Source organism: Anolis sagrei, chromosome 1 (genome assembly GCF_037176765.1).
Source record: "Anolis sagrei isolate rAnoSag1 chromosome 1, rAnoSag1.mat, whole genome shotgun sequence".
Classification (NCBI taxonomy): Eukaryota; Metazoa; Chordata; class Lepidosauria; order Squamata; family Dactyloidae; genus Anolis; species Anolis sagrei.
In genome coordinates, this window is record NC_090021.1 from 241,208,352 (window position 1) to 241,229,448 (window position 21,097).

The window sequence follows — 21,097 nt, forward strand, 5'->3', positions numbered from 1 at the left end:
TCATAACCAGTTGGCAAAAACTTTTTTCCACTTGGCCTCTGTGAAATTTTGCTACATGTGATTTATGATCTGAGATTCTTGGCCATGAAGATAAACAAAGGTCGGGAGATTATTGCATATACACATGAATGTGCTTTCTAAATGCAAGGTGAAGATTCCGAGCCCTTCAGGAATGATTAATGTTGGTATCCTAGCCCACGCAAGACTTGTTGAGAGGCGTTATCTATTCCAAAAGAGGAGGAAAGATCTCTTCAGCTTTTTCTGACATTAGCTTCAGCTATTGCAATCAGAAATATTTGTAGCATACTGTTGTTACTAACTAAAGGCATGTTCTGTTGACAGTAATGCTGATATCTTTCTTTTGTCTTCCAGTGTGTGAAAGTCATGCAAGACTCTTGGGAAAAGGTTTTATGATGATGATTTACATCAAGAAATCAACAAAATGAAATTTGGAAAAATATGCATGTAAGTAGCTCTGCTCCTAAAGCAGGAGACCCACTAGTCTCACTTTGTCATTGTTTGTGTTGATTAGCCTTGCAGGGAATTGTAGTTCAACACTATCAAGTGTTACACTATAAAGTAGAGCACAGTTCTCTGCAGATCTTCTTATGTCCCATTGAATCTATTGCTTCTCCTTCCTCAGTAAATGTACTGTGACTTTAATATGTTTCCAAAGCACTTCATGGAAAGAAATCAAAAGTGGCTTCCAACTCAATGATCTAATTTACATCAGGAAGAATTGGCAGATGTTTCAGTCACTGAAGTCAAGTTTTCCTGAATCTGAACAAATGTTGCCTTAAGCTCAGTAATAAGTCTCCTTGGTTACTGATGCAAAATCTTGCCTTCTCTTATTTTCCCATTTGATTTGGTGCTTATTTCATCTTGATAACAATGGTTCTTTTTCCCTTGGCAACAATCAACTTTGCTGGACGGGCCACGTTGTACAAATTCCCAGTCACTGTCTCTGAAAACAGTTACTTTATTCTCAGCTCAAGAACAGAAAATGGAATGCCGGTTAAGAGATTTAAAGATGGGCTTAAAGCTAAGCTAAAAAAATGTGGAGCAAACCCCTAGAACTGGGAAGCCCTGGCATTTGAGCATTGCAGCTGGAAGTGAGCTGTTCCCACAGTGCCGGGTATTTTGAGGATGCACAAATAGAGGGTGAAATGTGCCAAGAGAAAGGCACGTCAAGCAAACCCTTGTCAGAACTGCCTTCCATTTGGAATATTATGTCTTCATTGTGAAAGACCATGTAGATCCAGAATAGGCCTTCACAGTCACTTATGGACTCATTACCAAGACGCTACCTTTGGAAAACAATCATATTCATCTTGACAACAATGGTTCCTTTTCCCTTGGCAACAAGCAGTTGCCATCAGAGAACTGTGTTTCAGTGCCTTTGAAACTGGTGCACATGTATGAGAGCAATGAGGAAAGGCCTCCATTCACAGGAGTTGGGGGTACTTATTCTTCTTGCCTGACAAAGGCAGTCATCAGTGTATTTCTATGATAAGACAATAGTGCGAAGAAGTTGGAAATTATCTCATTGCTGGTTGGGGAGACTGGACTGGTCCATGGACTAATTTCGTACTAACCCCTTTCCCCATTTTAAAAACATAACTGGAAAAAATGTTAGTGGCCAGAAATCAGTGTCTACTTTTTTGCCTTTTAAAGATGTGGTGGCTCTATGTATTTTATTTTATGTAAAAAGATAATTACGAATGAGGGAGGTTTTAAAAAAATGGTGGTGGGACAGAGAAGGGTCTTGGTGAGGCTGGGAGGGCAACCAAATGGCATGGCCACATTATTCCCATCTTTGCTGTAAGTTTGTTTTCTGTTCTGTTCTTCTCTGTTCTTCTCTTCTCTTTTCTTTCAGTAATAGAATAGGAAATTTCCTGTGCTTTGCTTTGTGATGTAGTAGGAATGTTACATGTGGATCCTTTCATTCAAGATTTTCAGGATAATTCAGGTTGACTTTTCTTTTTCTAAAAGAAAGAAAACTGCCAGTCACATTCTAATGCCACTGAAGAAAAAGTTGTGAAGCAATGGAAAGATCAGACAAGCAAAATGGACTCTTTGAAACAGCCCTTGGAGAGGGCAAGGAGGAGGATGGAACTGGCTCGGTTTCCTCGTCGCCTCTTCCTCTCTGCTTGAACAATATGGAAATGCTGGAAAAGGCCAGGGAGCTCTTCCGTCTCTGTGACAAGGAGGAAAAGGGCTTTATTACCAAAGCTGACATGCAAGTAAGTGGGGGAGCCTCTATCTTTACCTCAGAGGCAAAGCTCTAGTTCTCCTGAGATCCTATATCCATGAGCTCTGCCTGCTCTCAGTAAATATTAAAAACAACAAAAAGGGTTATGTGGCATTTTTAAGACAAATAGATTTGCAATGCATGCGAAGGAGTCTTATAGCACCTTTCAGACAAATTGAGAGAAATAAGATGTTAGCATAAACTTTTGTAGACTGAAGTCTGCTTCATCAGATGCAACCGAGAAAGCACTCTATGAAAGCTACTAACTACTTTCTCTCAGTGTCAAAGGTGCTACAAGACCCCTTGACATACGGGTATTCAAGAGTAACATAGCTATGTCTTTGAATTCTATCCCCATGGAAAGCACTAAGTTCAGCTTGTGGAGTGGAAATCCATTAGATTTGTTGTGACATGAGGCTTTGTGGTCTGCAGCCTACAAATGAGAAATAACAAATGGGGAAACGTCTGAAGTTAGAAACATCAGTATTATAAAACCACAAAGAAAATATTTCATCTTTCCAGAATTCTTTGCTAAACAGCATTAAAGTGGTTCTTCTGGAACAAAGGAAAATATTCTGGTTTCAATGAGACTGGGGAGGGGGGTTCCAGACAAGCCCTATATTCCAGGATATGATCCCAGGTTTTCTGCTTTAAACTGAATTATATGAGTCTGTACTGCCAGATAATCTGGGATTAGCTGAAAACCTGGGATCAGATCTTGGAATATAGGGCCTGTCTGGAAGGGCCTGAAAACTTTAAAGCATTAGTTTGCAGCTCAGTAAGAGGTCCAGGTATGTATAGAATCATAGAATCAAAGATTTGGAGGGGACCTCATGAGCCATCCAGTCCAACCCCCTGCCAAGAAGCAGGAATATTGCATTCAAATCACCCCTGACAGATGGCCATCCAGCCTCTGTTTAAAAGCTTCCAAAGAAGGAGCCTCCACCACACTCTGGGGCAGAGAGTTCCACTGCTGAACAGCTCTCACAGTCAGGAAGTTCTTCCTCATGTTCAGATGGAATCTCCTCTCTTGTAGTTTGAAGCCATTGTTCCGCGTCCTAGTCTCCAGGGAAGCAGAAAACAAGCTCGCTCCCTCCTCCCTGTGGCTTCCTCTCACATATTTATACATGGCTATCATATTCCCTCTCGGCCTTCTCTTCTTCAGGCTAAACATGTACTCCCTATGGCTTGTATAGGAACAAAAGCTTCCCAATGCCATCGTGTTCATGTTAACAACTGTTATCTGTGGGCATTGCTGAGACCATAATTGACACTGCTGTTATATTCTGCATTTAATTTCTTCCTCCTTTTCTGTTTCCAAGCTTTCTGCCTTCAACCATGTCTAGATATATAAGTGCAACTCAGAATAACATGTTTATCTGCTGTAATATGTGTGCAGTATGTTGCTTGTGACAAACATGTAGAAATGAAGCAACAAATGTCATAATGTGGAGATGCTGTTATCTTTGTGCCTTCAGCTGTATAATGTTTGCATGTTAGATAATAATAAAAGGCACAGAAGTAAAACTACAGCACAACCCTCATTGCATAGTGCAGTGGTTCCCAATCTGTGGTCCATGGACCACCAGTGGCCTGCAAGAAGGAAAATGTGGTCGGTGGCCTCACCATTACTATAACGCAGCAATGGGAGCAACTGTCCCTGGCCAAAGTAGGCCCTGGTCAAGTGATCCTTGGTCAAAAAAAGATTGGGAACCACAGGCATAGTGGGATGGGCTATATCTTCCAAGATCCCGATGGGTACCTGAAACAATGGGTAATAGGGGGAAATGTGTAGTTTAATTTATTATTTATTTACTTAATATATTTGTATACCACACTTCTCAGCCGTAAGGCTATTGATGTTAGGTTTAATTTATTGATGTTAGTGATGTTAGGCTTTAATTTGATGTCTGGCTTTAATGTTATTTTCATATGTGGGGTTTTTCTGGGATTTTATGTCAGTGTTTGTTTGTTTTATGTAGACATTGAATGTTTGCCGTTGTATGTTGGAATCCTTCCTGAGTCTCCATGGGGAGATAGGGCGGAATACAAGTAACGTTTTGTTGTTGTTGTTGTTGTTGTTGTTATATAGCAAACCCTATATTTTTACTATACTTCGGCTGGAAGTATACCATAGAATAATACTGGAGAACCCAGAGAGGTCCACAAATATTTTATAGAGCATGAGTAAATGAATCCATAGATAACGGTCATATTGTAGTTAAAAGGAGGTACAGTGACTTGCACAAAACTGGGCAGAGCTTGCAACCAGAGAACACTATTCTGTTATGTCAAAGCAAATAGCTTGCCACTTGCAAATTGCCTTCTGACAGTTTCCCATGGGTTGTGTGCCATTAAAGCCATTTAAGGATTATATCCTGATTAATTCAACCATGCTAATAGCTAAGCAGATATATCCTGCTCCTTTGGCTGCTTTATCTGAAGAAAGATTTCTTCCTTCAAGAAGACACTTTTTGTTTTCACTTAGTTAACAAGCACTATGTGGGCTTTCTGGGTAAAAGATCTCTCAACTTGCACAATTGAATTTGACCACTTGACTACATTAATAAGGGAAAGCTGGGAAATGGGATAAGCATTTTTTTCTTGATATGTTCTGTTAAGTATAAACCAAAAATCCTGGATTTAAACTTCCTTTCCTTTCTTTCCTTTTCTCACAGCGATTGCAGTGTGAGCTGCCTCTCACCACCGAACAACTAGAAGCTGTTTTTGATAACCTGGAGCAAGACAATAATGGTTATCTCACCCCAGTTGAATTCAGTATGGGACTAGGTAAGGAAGTGCTGGTTATCAATGAGGATATTTCAAACAGTGGTCACAAGTATCTCTTCATGTTCAGGTAGGCTGGGATGGAGAATATGTATTGTTTCGATGCAAATTCCATCAGCCCCAGCAAATGATAGCCAAAGCTCACAATGGATCTCATGGTCTCCACCCTCAACACAACTGTAGAGCATATAAAATAGAAGTGGGCTGTTATGAGTTTTCCAGGCTGTATGGCCATGTTCCAGAAGCATTTTCTCCTGATGTTTTGTCTGCATCTATGGCAGGCATCCTCAGAGGGTGTGAGGTCTGTTGGAAACTAGGAAAATGGAGTTTATCTATCTGTGGAATAATGCCCAGGGTGGGAGAAAGAACTCTTTCTGTTTGAGATAGGCATGAATGTTTCAATTGGCCACCTTGATTAACATTCAGTGGCCTGGCAATTTCTAGGTCTGGCTTCTTATTGCCTTGGGGAATCCTTTGTTAGGAGGTGCTTCCATCCAAGGGTAATTCAACCTGGATTAGGCAGGCCCAGTACTGAAGTAGGGAAAATTCATCTATCTGCTCATTACCAGTAAGAATAGATACCCAAATATTTGAGTTGGCTTTTTTTTGTGGGGACTTGGTTGCTATTTTTACTAGATATAAAGTAAATACCACTGACTTTGCCTGACATTTTTGAGCCATTTCCACAACTGTAGTTCTCAGAGGGGTGAATTCCCATGTAATCTTGCCAGGTTTCATGTTTGCAGAACATGTTTGGGGAATGTGCTTACCTCTTGCCAATGAGTACTATTGTCATGGGGTCATCTTGTGCAGTGCTGTTGCTTTGCCAAGAAGGACTTCTTCTAAGACTAAAGCAACCAGTTCCACAATACACAGGGAGGCCCGGTAGCTACAACAAAGCAAGCTAGCTATAGTCAAAATTGTTTTTGCAAGGATGAACTTTCATAGAGGGAGGGAGACTCTTCCAACAGTATTTCTCTGGCCTTGTGCTGATTAGGGGAAGCCAAGTTCTTTTTTTCTTAAGAAAACAGCTTAAGTCAACAGTTCCACAAATCTGATGGGAAGAGGGCAGGTCAAAGCTATCAGAACTAGGCAATCGGGCAAGAAAGTAATGAGAAGTTCTTACTTGAACTGGAATATGACAGTGTTTTGTACAAACTGTGAGTGTCTTAATGTTCTAAGGCCAAGCAGGCAACCAGGGACTTGACCCAGTGACATGACAGGGAGTCAGGAAAGACAATATATAGCTCTGCCAAGAGGTTAAGTTGTAAGACCCTTAGGGGACAAAACCAAGGATGAGCCCTTCTATTTTTTAAATCTTGATTTTTTAAAAATAATTTCTCTTCCATTTAACTCTCACGTGGCCAATTGGTCATAAATGAGAATGAGTTTGTTAGGTCATACAGATTGGGATGAGAAAAGACTCAGGCTTGTGTTTTGGGTTTTTTTTTTCATATAAGGAGAACATACAAACAAGTTGGAATAAGGAAAGTTTGGAGAGATGTCCATATTTTCCCTAGCAGTTTCCAAAAACCGTGAGACTTCACTGAAGTTCAGGGCTTATTTTAAATGCTACTGCAAATGTTAGCTTTGGAACATTTGAAATAATATCAGTAAAATAGGATGAGTGTCTCCGAGCATGTGCAGAGTTCATTTCCATCACTATAAAACGGCAGCACACTACCCTAAGTGCAAAGAGGAAATTCCATATGTCTTTTATGTGTCCCCATTAATAACAATTTCAGGTCATTATCCTTGTGGACAACAAGTTAAACATGAGCCAACAATGTGATTTGGCAGCTAAAAAGCCAATGGGATTTTGGGCTTCATAAATAGGAGTCTAGTGTCTAAATCCAGGGACATATTGCTTATCCTTCTATTTTGCCTTGGTCAGACCACACCTGGAATCAGACTGTGTCCAATTCTGGGCACCGCAATTGAAGGGAGATGTTGACAAACTGGAATGTGTCCAGAGGAGGGCGACTAAATCATCAAGGGTCTGGAGAACAAGCCCTGTGAGGAGCAGCTTAAAGAGCTGGGCTTGTTTAGTGTGCAGAAGAGAAGGTTGAGAGGAGGCATGTTGGCCATGTATAAAGATGTGAGGGGAAGTCTTAGGGAGGAGGGAGCAGGCTTGTTTTCTGCTGCCCTGGAGACCAGGATGTGGAACAATGGGTTCAAACTAGAGGAAAGGAGATTCCGCCTGAACATTACGAAGAACCTCCCAACTGTGAGAGCTGTTCTGCAGTGGAACTCTCTTCCCCAGAGTGTGGTGGAGACTTTTTCTTTGGAGGCTTTTAAACAGAGGTTGGATGGCCATCTGTTTTGAGTGCGATTTTCCTGCTTCTTGGCAGGGGGTTGAAATGGATGGCCCACGAGGTCTCTTCCAACTCTATGCTTCTAGGTGTTGGGTACTGTTAGACTAAAACTGGAAGAGGTAAGGAAACAATGTAGGAGCTTTCCATAAGAACGTTCTATTCCACCCCCCCCCCCAAGTGATTTTAGCACTGATGTACCACACTTGTGAGGATTTTGTTCTGTTTGAAAAGACAGTACTGGTTTCCAAGCAACCTTCTGCACTGGCATCTTTCTTTTTAACCAATTTGCAAAAATCACAAGCCTGAAACAGACCAAGAAATTCTCTTCATTTCTGTCTCGTCCTTGTGCTACAATTTGATCTTGTCCCTCCTGATATTTATTACTCTCACAGGAAAATTCATTGGAATTGAGCAGTACCAAAGCCCGGAAAACACCAGACATGAGGAGACATTTGAGTCCGGCTGGTCAGATGATTTGGATCTGACAGATGAGGAGGAAAAGAGGTTTTGCTCCCTGCTGGAACAACTAGATGCATCTCAAGTCTTTGAAGAGTAAGGTGGAATTTTCCAGTCCACTCTTCTTTTTGCCTTATCAAAATATGTATATTCTATATTTTAAAAACTCAGGGCACAGTGTAAGAAAATGAATTTGACCAATTTAAAACTGTGAGTATGTAATTTTTTTTATAAAATCCATTAAGCTTTGAAAGCTTTAGAAAAGAACAGTGTTTACTCGGCTAGTGAATAACACCAGCAGAATCCTCAAAGGAAGGAATATTTCACCAAGGGTTGGTGGTGGAGTCACATAGGAAATAAGTCTCTCTTCCATGTCCTCTTATACACCAACTGATGAGACACAGAGGCAGCCCCTTCCCACAAATCTTAAACCTTTTAAGGGAGAGATACTTCTTTAGGTATCAAGATCCCAACCATTTAGCATTTGAAACCACTATCTGTACCTTGAGTTCAGACTAGAAGTATATTGACAGCCCGTGCAGCTCCTTTCAAACCAATTTGTTTATGGTTTGTGTGGCATTCCAGTTAGTGATTGCATGTTGCTCTTCGCTGCAGCTTTTGAGGCATCTTCAAGGGCAGCTCAACATAGATTGCATTGCTGTAGCCTAAATAGGAAGTTATAAGTGCATGGGCTATTGTGACTTAAGGTCTCCCTCTCTGCGGAGAGCTATAGCTGGCCCCAAGCACTTCAAGAATGCTGGTCCCGAGCACTCTGAGAAAAAAATAATAATCTGGGAATCCTTTGGCAAAGATGAATCCATGAGTTGTTCCAAACTGTGCACCTGCTCTCTCAGGAGGAGCACAGCACCATCCAGGGAAGGTTGCTTATCCAGCTTCAGTACACAAAAATCACTGATGCATATAATCTCTTTGGACACAACAGTTCTTGCTGTAGCCACGTTCAAAAGCATTGCTACAGCATATTATATTATAGCCTCTTGGTTTAAAAATCTGAATGATTTTTCAGAGTTTCTTCCACGCCCTTCTCTTTAGATGTTTTGGTCTCCAAACGTTCAGAAACTCCAACCACCTTGATCTTTGGTAAAAGTCTATGGGAGTTGCAACCCAAAACATCAGAGGCCAAAGGTTCTCTACCTCTGTGGTAGATGTTTGTCAATCCATAACATCTTTCATCTTGCAAACAAATTCTCAGTTTAGGTAACTCATCAAGTGTGAACCATGTTGCGTTTACATGTTGAAAACTGCCCTGAGCCCCTGTGAGAAGATAGGGCAAAATACAAATTAAAAATATCATTATTATACTGACACAAAAGCACAGTATGACACAGGAAATGAGTTATATATGCTGTATTATTATTATTATTATTATTATTATTATTATTATTGAGTTGTTGTAGGTTTTTTGGGTTGTATGGCCATGTTCTAGAAGCTTCTAGAACATGGCCATACAACCCGAAAAACCTGCAACAACCCAGTGATTCCGGCCATGAAAGCCTTCAACAATACATTATTATTATTATTATTATTATTATTATTATTATTATTATTAACCAGTGAATCTGTATACAGATTAAAACAAGACTGGTAGTGGTTTTGCAGTGGAAGAGAAAGCATCCTGAAATACTCAAAGCTCCCATTATGAACTTTGAGTTTAAAGAGGCGCATTGTCTACTTCAAGACCTTGAACTAGTCATATCATTTCTTGTTTGCTTTTGTTTCCACCAAAGGCTATGTGTGGAGGGAGGTCGAGGAGGTTTGCTGATAAGAATTAATAGTTGCAAAGTAAGTTAAGCTTTTAGATTTCATTTCTGAGGACTACAAAATTATTCTGCTTGTCATTCCTCCAGTCAGAGTGAGGTCCAGGAGCTTTGGGCTCGCCTTCGGAAAGAACAACCAGAGCTCTTGGCCACTTTTGAAGAATTTATTTTCCGCATTTCCTCATATCTCAAGGATGTACAACAGGAGAAAGAGTCCATGGAACTGGTGTTAAAAAGGTAAGAGAAGAGCAGATTGCAGATGTTACTGTGTGGTAGAAAGATTGCAGTAGAGGCCAGGTCACTAGAACAGGCTGAAGACAATTTGCTGCCTGAAGCAGTGAACCAAAATACTTTTAAGATAATATTATCTCATTGTCATGTCTGTCTGAACTTCTCTCTTGTCCCTAAGGCCAGGTTAAGGGGACTGTGGCCAACACAGTTCCAGGATCTTCATTGTCCCCATTTGCAAATCCCCTTTGCATGCCTAAGATGGGAGGAGTGGTTCATAGTACCCCCAGGAGCCTGATCCCAGCTAGGAAGAACATCAAGGCAACAATATGTTTCCTCTTCACAGCTTGAAAAAAATGTTTTCAGAATGGGTGGTAAACACTCCCAATTGCTGTAGGAATGACAGAGAGTAGTGGGGGTGATCCTTGGCTCTTCTCTCCTGTGAGTATTTATCTCTTGACTGCATTAGAGAGCAAGAGGTTTATGAAAAATGTCAAGACACATTAGTTTGCCTTTTGATTTTTTCCTTCTTCCTCCTCCCTCCTTATCTTTGCTCTTTGTAAACACAGGCCAAACTCTAGGTAAGTCATGCTACTCACACAGTGGGTCATAGTGCAAGTGGTTTGACACTTTCACTGTGCACACCCAGACACCCAGGACCTCACATCATCTTCCAAATTGGAGTTGCTGCATACTTAACAGCAAACACTAGTGACCCCACATTACTACACCAGCAGGATTTTCCTCTCCACCAATGTTTAATGAGATTTTGGTTGTATCTCCCATACCTAATTCTTTTTTTTTTACTTTTGTGCTACTAGGCGGGAGACAGACCATGACAGAGAAATCAGGTGCCTCTATGAAGAAATGGAGCAGCAAATTAAAGCAGAAAGAGAACAGCTGCTCTGCCAGGTAAACTCCTTCCTCACCCTTTGGATAAAAGCTCCTGAGCTGAAGGCCACGTGCTTCTCTCAATTGTTAAATCAAGGAGCCAAATCCTGGATCCTTCCTGCACTCTGTGGACTTATTTTATGGAGGACATGGGAAAGAAGCAAAAAATAAAACCTATTCATCTACTCTTTGCAGGGGTCCACAAAGCAGGACAAGAGCAGCCTGCTCCAGAAGGAGCTGCGGAACAAAGAACAAGAATTTGAGAAAATACTTTATCATCAGAAAAAGGTGGCTTTTTGATCTATGCCCTTCTTTGTTTGGCTGCATTGATTTGCTCTTCATTGAAGTGGTGTGTGTGCTTGTTTGCTTGAGTCATATACAGAAAACCACAACTTCTGTGTGTGCTCAGAAGATGTAGAGGTGCACTGACATGTCCATTCCATGTACACCACGATGTCTAATAGATCCCCCATCAAGTTGGCTGGCTGTGGCTACTTTGGTGCCAAGAGAATGCTAGGAAAGGTTGCTTTTTTAGCCTACTGCTCCCTGAATTCCCAAGCAAGTATGACTATAGTAGGTTCTGGAAGACATTAGTCCCTCCCCAAAGAAACAGTTACAATCCATGGGGAAGACGGACAAATAGCTCTTCTAGTTGTCGGGCTACCTGCTGGGGACTTTGTGGTTTTCTGTGTATGACTCAAGCAAACAAGCACACACACACATACACCACTTTGAGATGTGTTTGGACCACAGGTTGCCTATTCTATCTCTGTGCCTACAGTGCTAAAGGGATAATAATTTATTCCAAATAGTTCATTTCCCAGCTGTGGAGCTGTCTGTGCTCCTCTCCTTGGCTGGCTCCTTAAAACAAAACTGTACATTGAGACCCTCTATATAAAGTTTTGCACAAACAGCCTTCTTGGTAAGTTCCCCTGTGCTGAGTGCAACCCAGGGGTTAGCCTTTTCCTGCAAGGCCCAGGTGAACTCCTTTTGCAAATGCCTGCTGCCCTCCTTTCACCTCTAGGGCCACATCTGTGGGGTGAATTTAGCGCCCGTTCTAGTTTTAACTCCAGCCAAACAGACCCATCTCCACCAATCTTTTTAGATCAACACATGGCATTATTACACGATTACATCCTCATGAAGGAATGCAGTAGGGAGATATGGCTGTGTTGTTTGTGTTATCAGGGTTTGTTAGATTAGTTTCTGTGTCAGTATTTGCCCAGGGCTGTTTAAAAGACTCTGTTCAGGTGAAACAGGAGAGAAGGAAGTTGAAATGAGAGCTTTCTGTTTCTTTCCTGGCTGAGTTTTCCTGGTAGTCTTTAGCTCTTTTAATTGCAGGAATAAAAAGGCCCAGGGAGTTCTGTTTAGTTATTTTCTTATTTTATTTAAGTCCCGTTTCTCTCCCTGAGTGGGACCAAGGGTAACTGACACAACACAGCTTAAAATAAAGTTAAGGGTTAAGGTTTTCCCTGACAGTAAGTCTAGTTGTATTCGACTCTGGGGGATAGTGCTCATCTCAATTTCAAGGCCGAAGAGCCGACATTGTCTGTAGATACCTCCAAGGTAATGTGGCCAGCATGACTACATGGAGCATCGTTACCTTCCTGTCGGAGCCGTACCTATTGATCTACTCACATTTTCATGTTTCCAAACTGCTAGGTTGGCAGAAGCTGGGCCTAACAGCGGGAGCTCACCCTGCTCTCCGGATTTGAACTGCCAACCTTTTGGTCAGCATGTTCAGCAGCTCAATGATTTAACCCGCTGCACCCCCAGGGGGTCCTATTTTAAAATAAAACATAGAATCATAGAATCATAGAGTTGGAAGAGACCTCATGGGCAATCTAGTTCAACCCCCTGATGGTGCAGTGGGCTAAAAACAGACATAATAGTAAAAAAGATTAAAAATAGATTAACTATCCTAATAAAAGTAGCAGCCTTCAAAACAATTTAAAATCATTTAGACCATAATGATAAGGATGGAACTATAGCTCCTCCCTATTAAAAGATACATTAGCAGCAACTATTAAATAGCCAATGGCCTGTTGGCCTGTTGGATAGAGTGGTGGTTGGAGCCTAGATAAAAATCTTCTCTCAACTAGGAACTTCTTTGATGGACATATTCATGTACAGTCAGCTCTCCATATCCATCAATATGCTTTCATGGTTGGGAACCTGTTCCCAAAAAGAACCTTGATCTTACTAGTTTATCTAAGGCAGTGGTTCTCAACCTGGGGTCCCCAGATGTTTTTGGCCTACAACTCCCAGAAATCCCAGCCAGTTTACCAGCTGTTAGGATTTCTGGGAGTTGAAGGCCAAAAACATCTGGGGACCCCAGGTTGAGAACCACTGATCTAAGGGACACCATTTCACTGTGCTATTGTATATAATAGAACTTGAACACCCATGAATTTGGGTATCCATTGGAGGAGGGCAGGGAGAACCTGGAACCAAACTCATTGTGTGTGAATATGTGTGTGTGTGTGTGTGTGTGTGTGTGTGTCCGTGCATGTGTGCATACTGCCTTTGCCATATCATGAGGCTCCTTTCAGGCTGTCCAACTAATGCCTTTGGAATTTTCATTTCTGATCTTTTTTCTAGCTGGAGCATCAGTTACAGTCCCTGAACTCAGAGCAGCTGGAGATAAGAGTGCAAAATGAGAGGCTACAGATTCTGAATGAAAGCCTTCTGGATCAGCTGGAGAGAAGCAGATGGGAGCTGGAGGTAGCCCAGAGTCACCTTCAGCACCTACAGAAAGAAGCCCAGCTTGAACAGGAACAGAAGGACAGGCACGTCAGGGTGGGGTTCTCCAGCGTACTATCAGAAATGCCAGCTACTTTGCCCCATGGCCTTAATTAGTGTGTGTGTATGTTGTGTATGTTGAAATATGGAAAGTAAAGCAATGCCTTGTAGCTGCTGAAGACTGATGTGAACTGTAAGCCCAAACATCTTCCAGAAGCTTCAATGAGGTGCTTAGTTAAAGCCTTTGAATGTCTATGTTGTTTTGCTCTCCAACCGGCGAAATCACCAGACAAGACCATGCTGTGGGTTAACTATGGGCAACTTTTATTATATGTTACCAATCAATCTCTGTGTGATCATCCAATCCAATTTCAACTGACTAAGGCCAAGTGAGGTGGGCTGAGCTCAATTCACCTGGGCCCCGCCCACAACAAGCCCTTGCTGGGACTTTTAACTCTTTGTCTTCCCTTCGCCGAAAGGGAGCAAAGTACTTCCCCACCATCATGCTGAAGGTAGGAAAGGAATTTCTTCTGCTTCCTCAAAGCTCCTACAGTTTCAGAGGCCACTTAGGGAGTCAGAGGTTTTCTTTTCTCTGTACGCACTAGTGATTAAATCTTTTCCAGTTACATTTTTGAAAAAACAAAGAACAACAACATGGTGAAGTAATTGGCATGAGCAAGCAAGCATTATAGTAGTTAAATTTAAAAACATCTTATTGTCAGAACCCATGAGCCGTAACAGTCTTGGAACAAAATGTAGGTGCAGTTGCCAAGCATTATCATCACAGTGATAAGTCATGTTAATGTTCAGAAATATATGACATCATTGAAACTAGTCCGAGCAGAAATCAAACAAACTTTTTCAATTTTGGAGAGGGTATAGACTTGCTAGTTCTAAACTGTTTGAGTCATAAACTGGGTGAAAATATGTAGGGTTAATGGCTTGCAGAACAACAATATAAGTAGTGATGACGATCTTCCACCATCATTCTACTCAGATACAAAGTCCCTGATAGAGTGGTGATAATGTGTAAATGAAACATATAAGGTGTGGTTCATATCCTAGAGGCCAAAAGATATGTATATGTTCAGTTGTTGCCTGATGGCTCATCCTTAACAGTAATGAGCACTCTGGGGAGGAGACAGAAGTAGCCCAGGCTTATCTGTCATTTGACACGGGAAGTGAAGCACTGCTACCCCTAAATTACATTGCACTGCCCACTACTAGAGGAGGATAAGGATGTATGGTGCCAGACCTACCCTCTCCACCACCCAAAGAAGAAATGGTGATGCAGTAACAGCACCCATGTCTTCCCCTGGCCAAACAAGATGAAAGTAATGGCAGTACTCTCTCCAGAAGAAAGGAATTGCTAAGTCCTCCAGAAATGTGTAATCTACAGGGAAAGCATACTGTAGAATTGCCTGGAGGACCTAGTAAATTCCTAGAGAAACCGTTTCCCCTGGGTGTAGGTGAGAGAAACTATGGATATGAGATCTGCAGATCTTACCATATTCATTATTTTGAATCATAACCAAACAGTTGTTAGTCTTTGAAGGATGACTCAACTTCATACTTACGATGCTGATCAGTGACATAATTTTTAATTGAATACATTGTTAAATTCTTATTAGGGAGCTGTGGTGGCACAATAGGTTAAACCTTTGTGCCGGCTGAACTGCTGACCTGAAGATGTGATGGTCAGCAGTTCAAATCTGTGAGATGGGGTGAGCTCCAGTCTGTTAGCTACAACTTCCCATGCAGGGACATGAGAAAAGCTTCTCACAGGATGGTCAAACATCCGGGCGTCCCCTGGGCAACGTCCTTGCAGATGGCCAATTATCTCACACCAGACGCGACTTGCAGTTTCTCAAGTCACTTATTTAGGATATCCCTTTAGGACAGCTTCCTCTAACCTGGTGTTAGTTGTTGCCATGCACTACAAATTCCCCTATCCAACACACCTTGTAAGTGGCTACCCGGGAAAGTCAACATAAAAAGGACGAAAACACAGTTTGAAGGAGTCAATAACAAAATCTGCCATTAGGGGCAACATCCCATCTTTTATAAATCCCATCTTTTATAAATCCCAGTTTCTATTTTAAAACTTAACCCTAACTCCATTCCATTTTTTTCCAAAACTGACAAGAAACTAATTTTCCAATTTTAAATATCAGTGTTAATTACGGTAATTATTTTTTTAAACTAACATTCCACGCTCTGTATACAATAAACAAATAGTTACATTGCAGAAGAAAAGAAACTATCATTCTTACACTTTAAAAATTATAGCTTTCTTATTTTGTAGTGTTAGAGTGTTAAAATTTAAAGTTACAATCATAATGCTAATAATTTAATTATGTCTTAATTCTTGAGGTAATTAATCTATAATTACAAATAACGAGTTGTTTGTTTCTAGCCACTTATCAAGAGCTATAAAAAGAGTGAGTTCCTCCACACTTTGAAGTTTCATTTTGAGATCAAGCATGAGGCAAAGAGAAGTGAAGTGTACTACCAGGGGTTTACATTAGCATGCCATTGAGTGCCCAAACCAGAATGTGCTCCCATTAGTGTAACATTATTTAATCCAGCCGCTATAGCCATTTGCTACCAGCAACTCTGGGATTTTGGTCATACTATCAATGCTTACAAAAGACAAAACTTGTAATTCTTGGTACACTGACAGTCCTTTTTTGCCTTTAAAACAGGGATGTGTTTCAAGTCTCTAAGAATATGCAGAAAGAAAAGAAAAGTCTGCTACGACAACTGGAACTTCTCAGGTAAGAAGCCTATGTTGTTCGGTAAGTTACATTGCACTTTGGTGTAAAGAGACTGGATATTGAACTACTTTGAGGGACAATGTGTATGAGAATTGGTAGAGACTGAGAACTCCATTATTGGATCCTTCACAGTTTAAGGAAGGAGGGATGACAGAATGATGGGACATATACGGAAATCATTAGAGGGAAGGGGTCGAATGAGAAAAAGTATAGGAAAAGTTGTTATACTTCCTGATGGGAGATTTTGGCACTGGTATTCCAAAAACGCATTCTAACTTCTCCTCGATGTCATAGTGGTGCCAGAATAATGTCTGAATTGGATTCCTATGACTGTATGAGCAGTCGTCTCTGAATTTCTTGTTTCTCCCTCAGCTCTTCAAGAGTTGAGAATTCCCCACTGTAAGTTGGGATATAAATAAGATATAAGCCTGCTAGTTTGATGTTGTGGTTTGAGCATTGGATTATGACTCTGAAAACCAGGATTTGAATCCCTGCTCAGGCATGGAAACGTACTGAGTGACCTTGAACAGAGGAAGGCAAACGCATGCTAGACATAACTTGCAAAAAGAAAAAAAAAACACATGATAGGTTAGCCTCAGGGTTGCTCTCAATCAAAAATGACTTGAAGGTACAGAACAACAAAATAAGTATGTGTATTGTGTTGCAGTGGTTCACAACCTTTGGTCCTCTGGGTGTTTTGGACTTCAGCTCCCACAATTCCTAACAGCTGGTAAACTGGTTGGGATTTCTGGGAGTTGAAGTCCAAAACATCTGGAGGATGAAAGGTTGAGAACCACTGGAGAGTAACCACCACTCCTTACTTACATGTGCCTCCTTTTCTTTGAGAGCAGGGAGATGAACAAGAAGTTGAGAGATGAGAGGGACGCTTTCGAAGCCAAGAAGCTGGTTAGTCTGAGAAAGAAAATCTTAATCCCCAGTCACCTTCCTGTTGCCTGCTGCTGTTGCTGTCATCACCTGGCATCATTCCATTTCCATGGGGGACATTGACCAAGGGATTGTGTGTTTCATAATCCTCCCTATAGTCCTTTGGGTGCATCTGTGTATATGTCTCTAAATGTTGAAAAACCTTTGTATTCAAACCCAGGCAGTTGCAAAAAGGGCCAATAAGGCCCTTCTACTTCTGATAAGTGGACATGAAAGGGTTTGTAACAGAGTGTTCCTTGGATCCAAAGAGAAGAAAGACTCTTTTACACAGTTTAAGCCTTGTACATAAAAAAACTGACAAGCAGGGGAAGCACGGGGGAGTCTCCATCCTTAAAACGGAACCATCAACTCTATTCCAAAGAATACCAAATGGTGTTCCCTGCTTCTTCTCACTGTTCTTGAAGAACTCATATATGCAAGTCTGTAACATGTAATATCACTGTGGTTCTTTTGCTGCATAAACTCATGGCCAGGGCTCGCCCTATCCTGGGAAGAATTTGGATGTCTTGAGTGGTAGGGATAAGCAGTGGCAGCAACATGGTGGAGAACAGAGCTATGTATGCTGTATGGCAGGCCCTCAACCCTTTCAGGTGTATTTCTGGTTTTGGATACAATTTATTTTTATTGGTGTTGAAGTAAGATTCAGTTGCCACCTCGCCCTGTGCTTGGCCAACAAAATGGTTTAGCCCGTTGTGCTTTTCACTTTGCCTTTCCAAATTCTCATACAACTCATAATTAAAAGACTTAAAATTGGGAGGGGGTTGCTCCCCTTTCTGCACCTACTTCTGCAATGGGATTGCCCTCCCCATGGTAATTTGTGTGTGTGTGTGTGTGTGTGTGTCTGTCTGTCTTGCATGGGTGAGGTGGTGAACTGTAATGTCTATGAGATATATTGCAATGCACAGCATATTTCAGCAAAAAGACACACAAAATGTGAAGATGAACCAAAAGAAGATACCTGAAGAATACTTGTCTTGCTGTTTACTATCCTGCTGAGAAGCAAAAGACAGGAATAAAATATAAAGAAGGAAAAATATTCCTTGTCCACAGCTCTTTCTGTTATATTATGCAAGCACAGGTGGTAGGTATCTGTTTGGACATTGGAATGGAATTCTGTAATTTGTGTATCTGAATTTACCACTGCTCAAAGGTAGGTAGCTAAGGAGAATCTTGGGCAATTCTTGATCCCCTGAAACTTCTGTGAGTTGCATTCAGAAATATATAGCATCCATGGGTTCATGGGAGGTTGCTTCTGGGGTTTTTTATTGTTATTTTGAATCATTTGAGGCAGGAGCAAAAAGAGAAATTAAATGAAGAACTGTATTTTTTGAAGGCTATAGAATGCATGATTCTCCATATCTGCTGGCAGAAATGGCAATGGAATGAGATCACTAGATTTCTCCCTGACCTCATGTGGCCCATACAGTTTCTGGATTACAAAGGCTGTGTTTGCAAGGCAACAAGGACCTCAAGTTGTAATTCTCCACCAGCTACATCACACCTAATGTGTGAAAAGCTGTCATCCACACATTCATATATTAACGGGAATGCAAAGGTGGAGTTCCCATCTTTAGCATAATGATAATCTATTATTATTGTGTGTGCATTCGTATCATTTCTAACTTATGATGACCATATCATATGGTTTAATTGGCAGAATATGTTCAGAGAGGGGCTTCTGTTACCTTTCCGTGAGGCTGAAAACATTTGACTTTCTTAAAGTTACTTGATGGCCGAGCAGGGACTAGGACACTAGTCTGTCAGTGTCTTAGTCCAGCACTCAAACCACTATACCACACTGGCTCTCCACATTGAATTAGACACTGAAAAAGCTGCACTTTAATACAATTCATAGAATTTCCTAGCTATCAAAACCACTGCAGTTGTAGTTTACAAAATGTAAATATGCTGCATTCTGCCCTGAACTGATCAGGTGTGACTTTTGAGGCAGGTGGTGCAAAATATTCTTGTTTGTCAGAGCAACGCTTGTGCAAAAGTAGAACTGGATTGGGTTCTAGATATGAATAAAATCAGAAGAATGTTTTTTCTTTTCCTGACGTTGAGCCCTTTTACTTGGCACAGAGATATCACCGTGATTCTACTTTTCCTACCACATTTTGTGAGGCACAAGAGGTGCTCTCTGGCCCCAAATATTTAATATGTCTCCCTAAACTGAAAATAGGTGATTGTGATCAGAGGCAGCCCTAGGTAATTTTCAATGGTAAGCAAACAGTATTTTGGCGTCCCTCCCCAACCAATCATTGATATATATTTTCTGTTCATCATGGGAGTTCTGTGTGCCATATTTGGTTCAATTCCATCATTGGTGGAGTTCAGAATGCTCTTTGATTTTATGTGAACTATACATCCCAGTAACTACAACTCGCATATGTCAAGGTCTATTTTCCCCCAAGAGTGCCTCAAGAGCACCCCTGGGCAAAATCAACTATACTGCGAATGCTTATTTTGCTTAATGGGTTGAGCCGCCACCGATTGTGATGGCAGTTAAGATGGAATCATGGCATCGTTATTGTGTAGTATGGCAGTGTACTTACTATGAACAGAATTCTGAAGGTGTTCAAAAAACCGGATGCATCATTGCTTCCTATTGTTTTATTATTTCCATTCTGGATGTTTAAGACTGGTGACGTTTATCGTACTCCTTTATGGAAAATTTACTAAGGTGTTTAAGATAACTCCAGTGAGCCTTTTGATTTAAGGTGCTGTTGTGGTTTCCACCTACAGTGGGTTAGCATCTGTGTTGCTTCTTAGCCAACGACTCCTAGCTGCTAGCCAATGTGGGTCTTTTTCCGTTGTGATGTAAGGACATGCCATCTGGGTTTGAAGGAATGTTTGTCTTACCAGTGTTGCTTTTTCATTTGGCAGGAAATCCCTGGGTTGTTCTTACTTGCAGTCTTATGCTAGTTTGCCAGTGTTAAGGAAGACATCTCCATGTCTGTTGTAATTCTGTACACTTTAAACTGTGAAGGTCTTGCAATAGTGAGACATTTTCAATAGGTATGAATCAACACTGTAAATAATGGTGATATTGACAAGGTCTAAGTGTCAGCCCCAAAGACTGCATCAATTTTATGGAAATGAAGTACAGGCAAAGTAATGCATTTTTCTATGGCGAATCCTTTGAATGGCACTGTCAATATGAAGATCACAGTAGATGAATTGTTGGTTTTACTTTTCTTTAAATGCAGGGCTGGGAGAGAGGGGAGTGTTACCATTCCTTTAGCACAAGTTACCATCCCGTGAATACTTATTTGGGACCAAGCCTCACAGCTCCAGGGGTGCTTACGTCTGAGTTAATATCACAGAACACAATGTCTGTATTTCATAACAGAAAACAATAGCTTTGGGTGGAGGTTGGTCACAACTTGGAAAATGTACTTCTGCATCTTCCCCAAGCATGATTTTGTGAGTTGTCATTCAAGCAAACATGATAATATATACAAGGAAAGAGACAGGGGAAAAAAAGACTAACCTCCCCTTTCTCAACTCCCCTTTCTCAACTTGACTCAGTTTTCCTAAAGATGTTTCTAAAATCTTTTCAGGATTATCTATTTTGCATCTTCAATTTATTGTACTAGAATTGTCGGATTGTGTAGCTCTAACTCTTGTTACATTCTGCAAAAATTGGCAAATTAGGTGACTCTACACATGAGATTTATGGCAATTGTGTAAATGAGAAACCTCCAAGAATCTTTAAGAGTGTCTCCTTGGAAGTGCAGCTTGTATGTAGAGGTGGTCAAAATCAACAAATTGTTGTATTTTCTATTTCTGTTCCTCTCTAGCTATCCTGTTCTTTTGCAGCCATGTCTTGGAATAAACTGGACCGCAACCTGCTATGCCAGACAAAAGGATAATGAGAACAGAACTGGGCAAGAGGCACTGTGGCTTCATCTTGAGGTCATAGAA

General features: G+C 41.0%; 1 protein-coding gene across 1 annotated transcript in view; it reads left to right on the plus strand.

Annotated features, from left to right (window-relative positions):
* The window catches only part of CRACR2B (calcium release activated channel regulator 2B), a 58,863-nt gene that overhangs the window by 21,632 nt on the left and 16,134 nt on the right, over positions 1-21,097 (plus strand). Inside the window, 10 exon segments of the mRNA XM_067462591.1 lie at positions 373-465; positions 1,993-2,243; positions 4,930-5,041; positions 7,746-7,905; positions 9,678-9,824; positions 10,637-10,727; positions 10,902-10,994; positions 13,308-13,495; positions 16,154-16,225; positions 17,077-17,131. Coding sequence (XP_067318692.1) covers positions 2,046-2,243; positions 4,930-5,041; positions 7,746-7,905; positions 9,678-9,824; positions 10,637-10,727; positions 10,902-10,994; positions 13,308-13,495; positions 16,154-16,225; positions 17,077-17,131 — 1,116 coding nt within the window. The 5' untranslated portion in view covers positions 373-465; positions 1,993-2,045.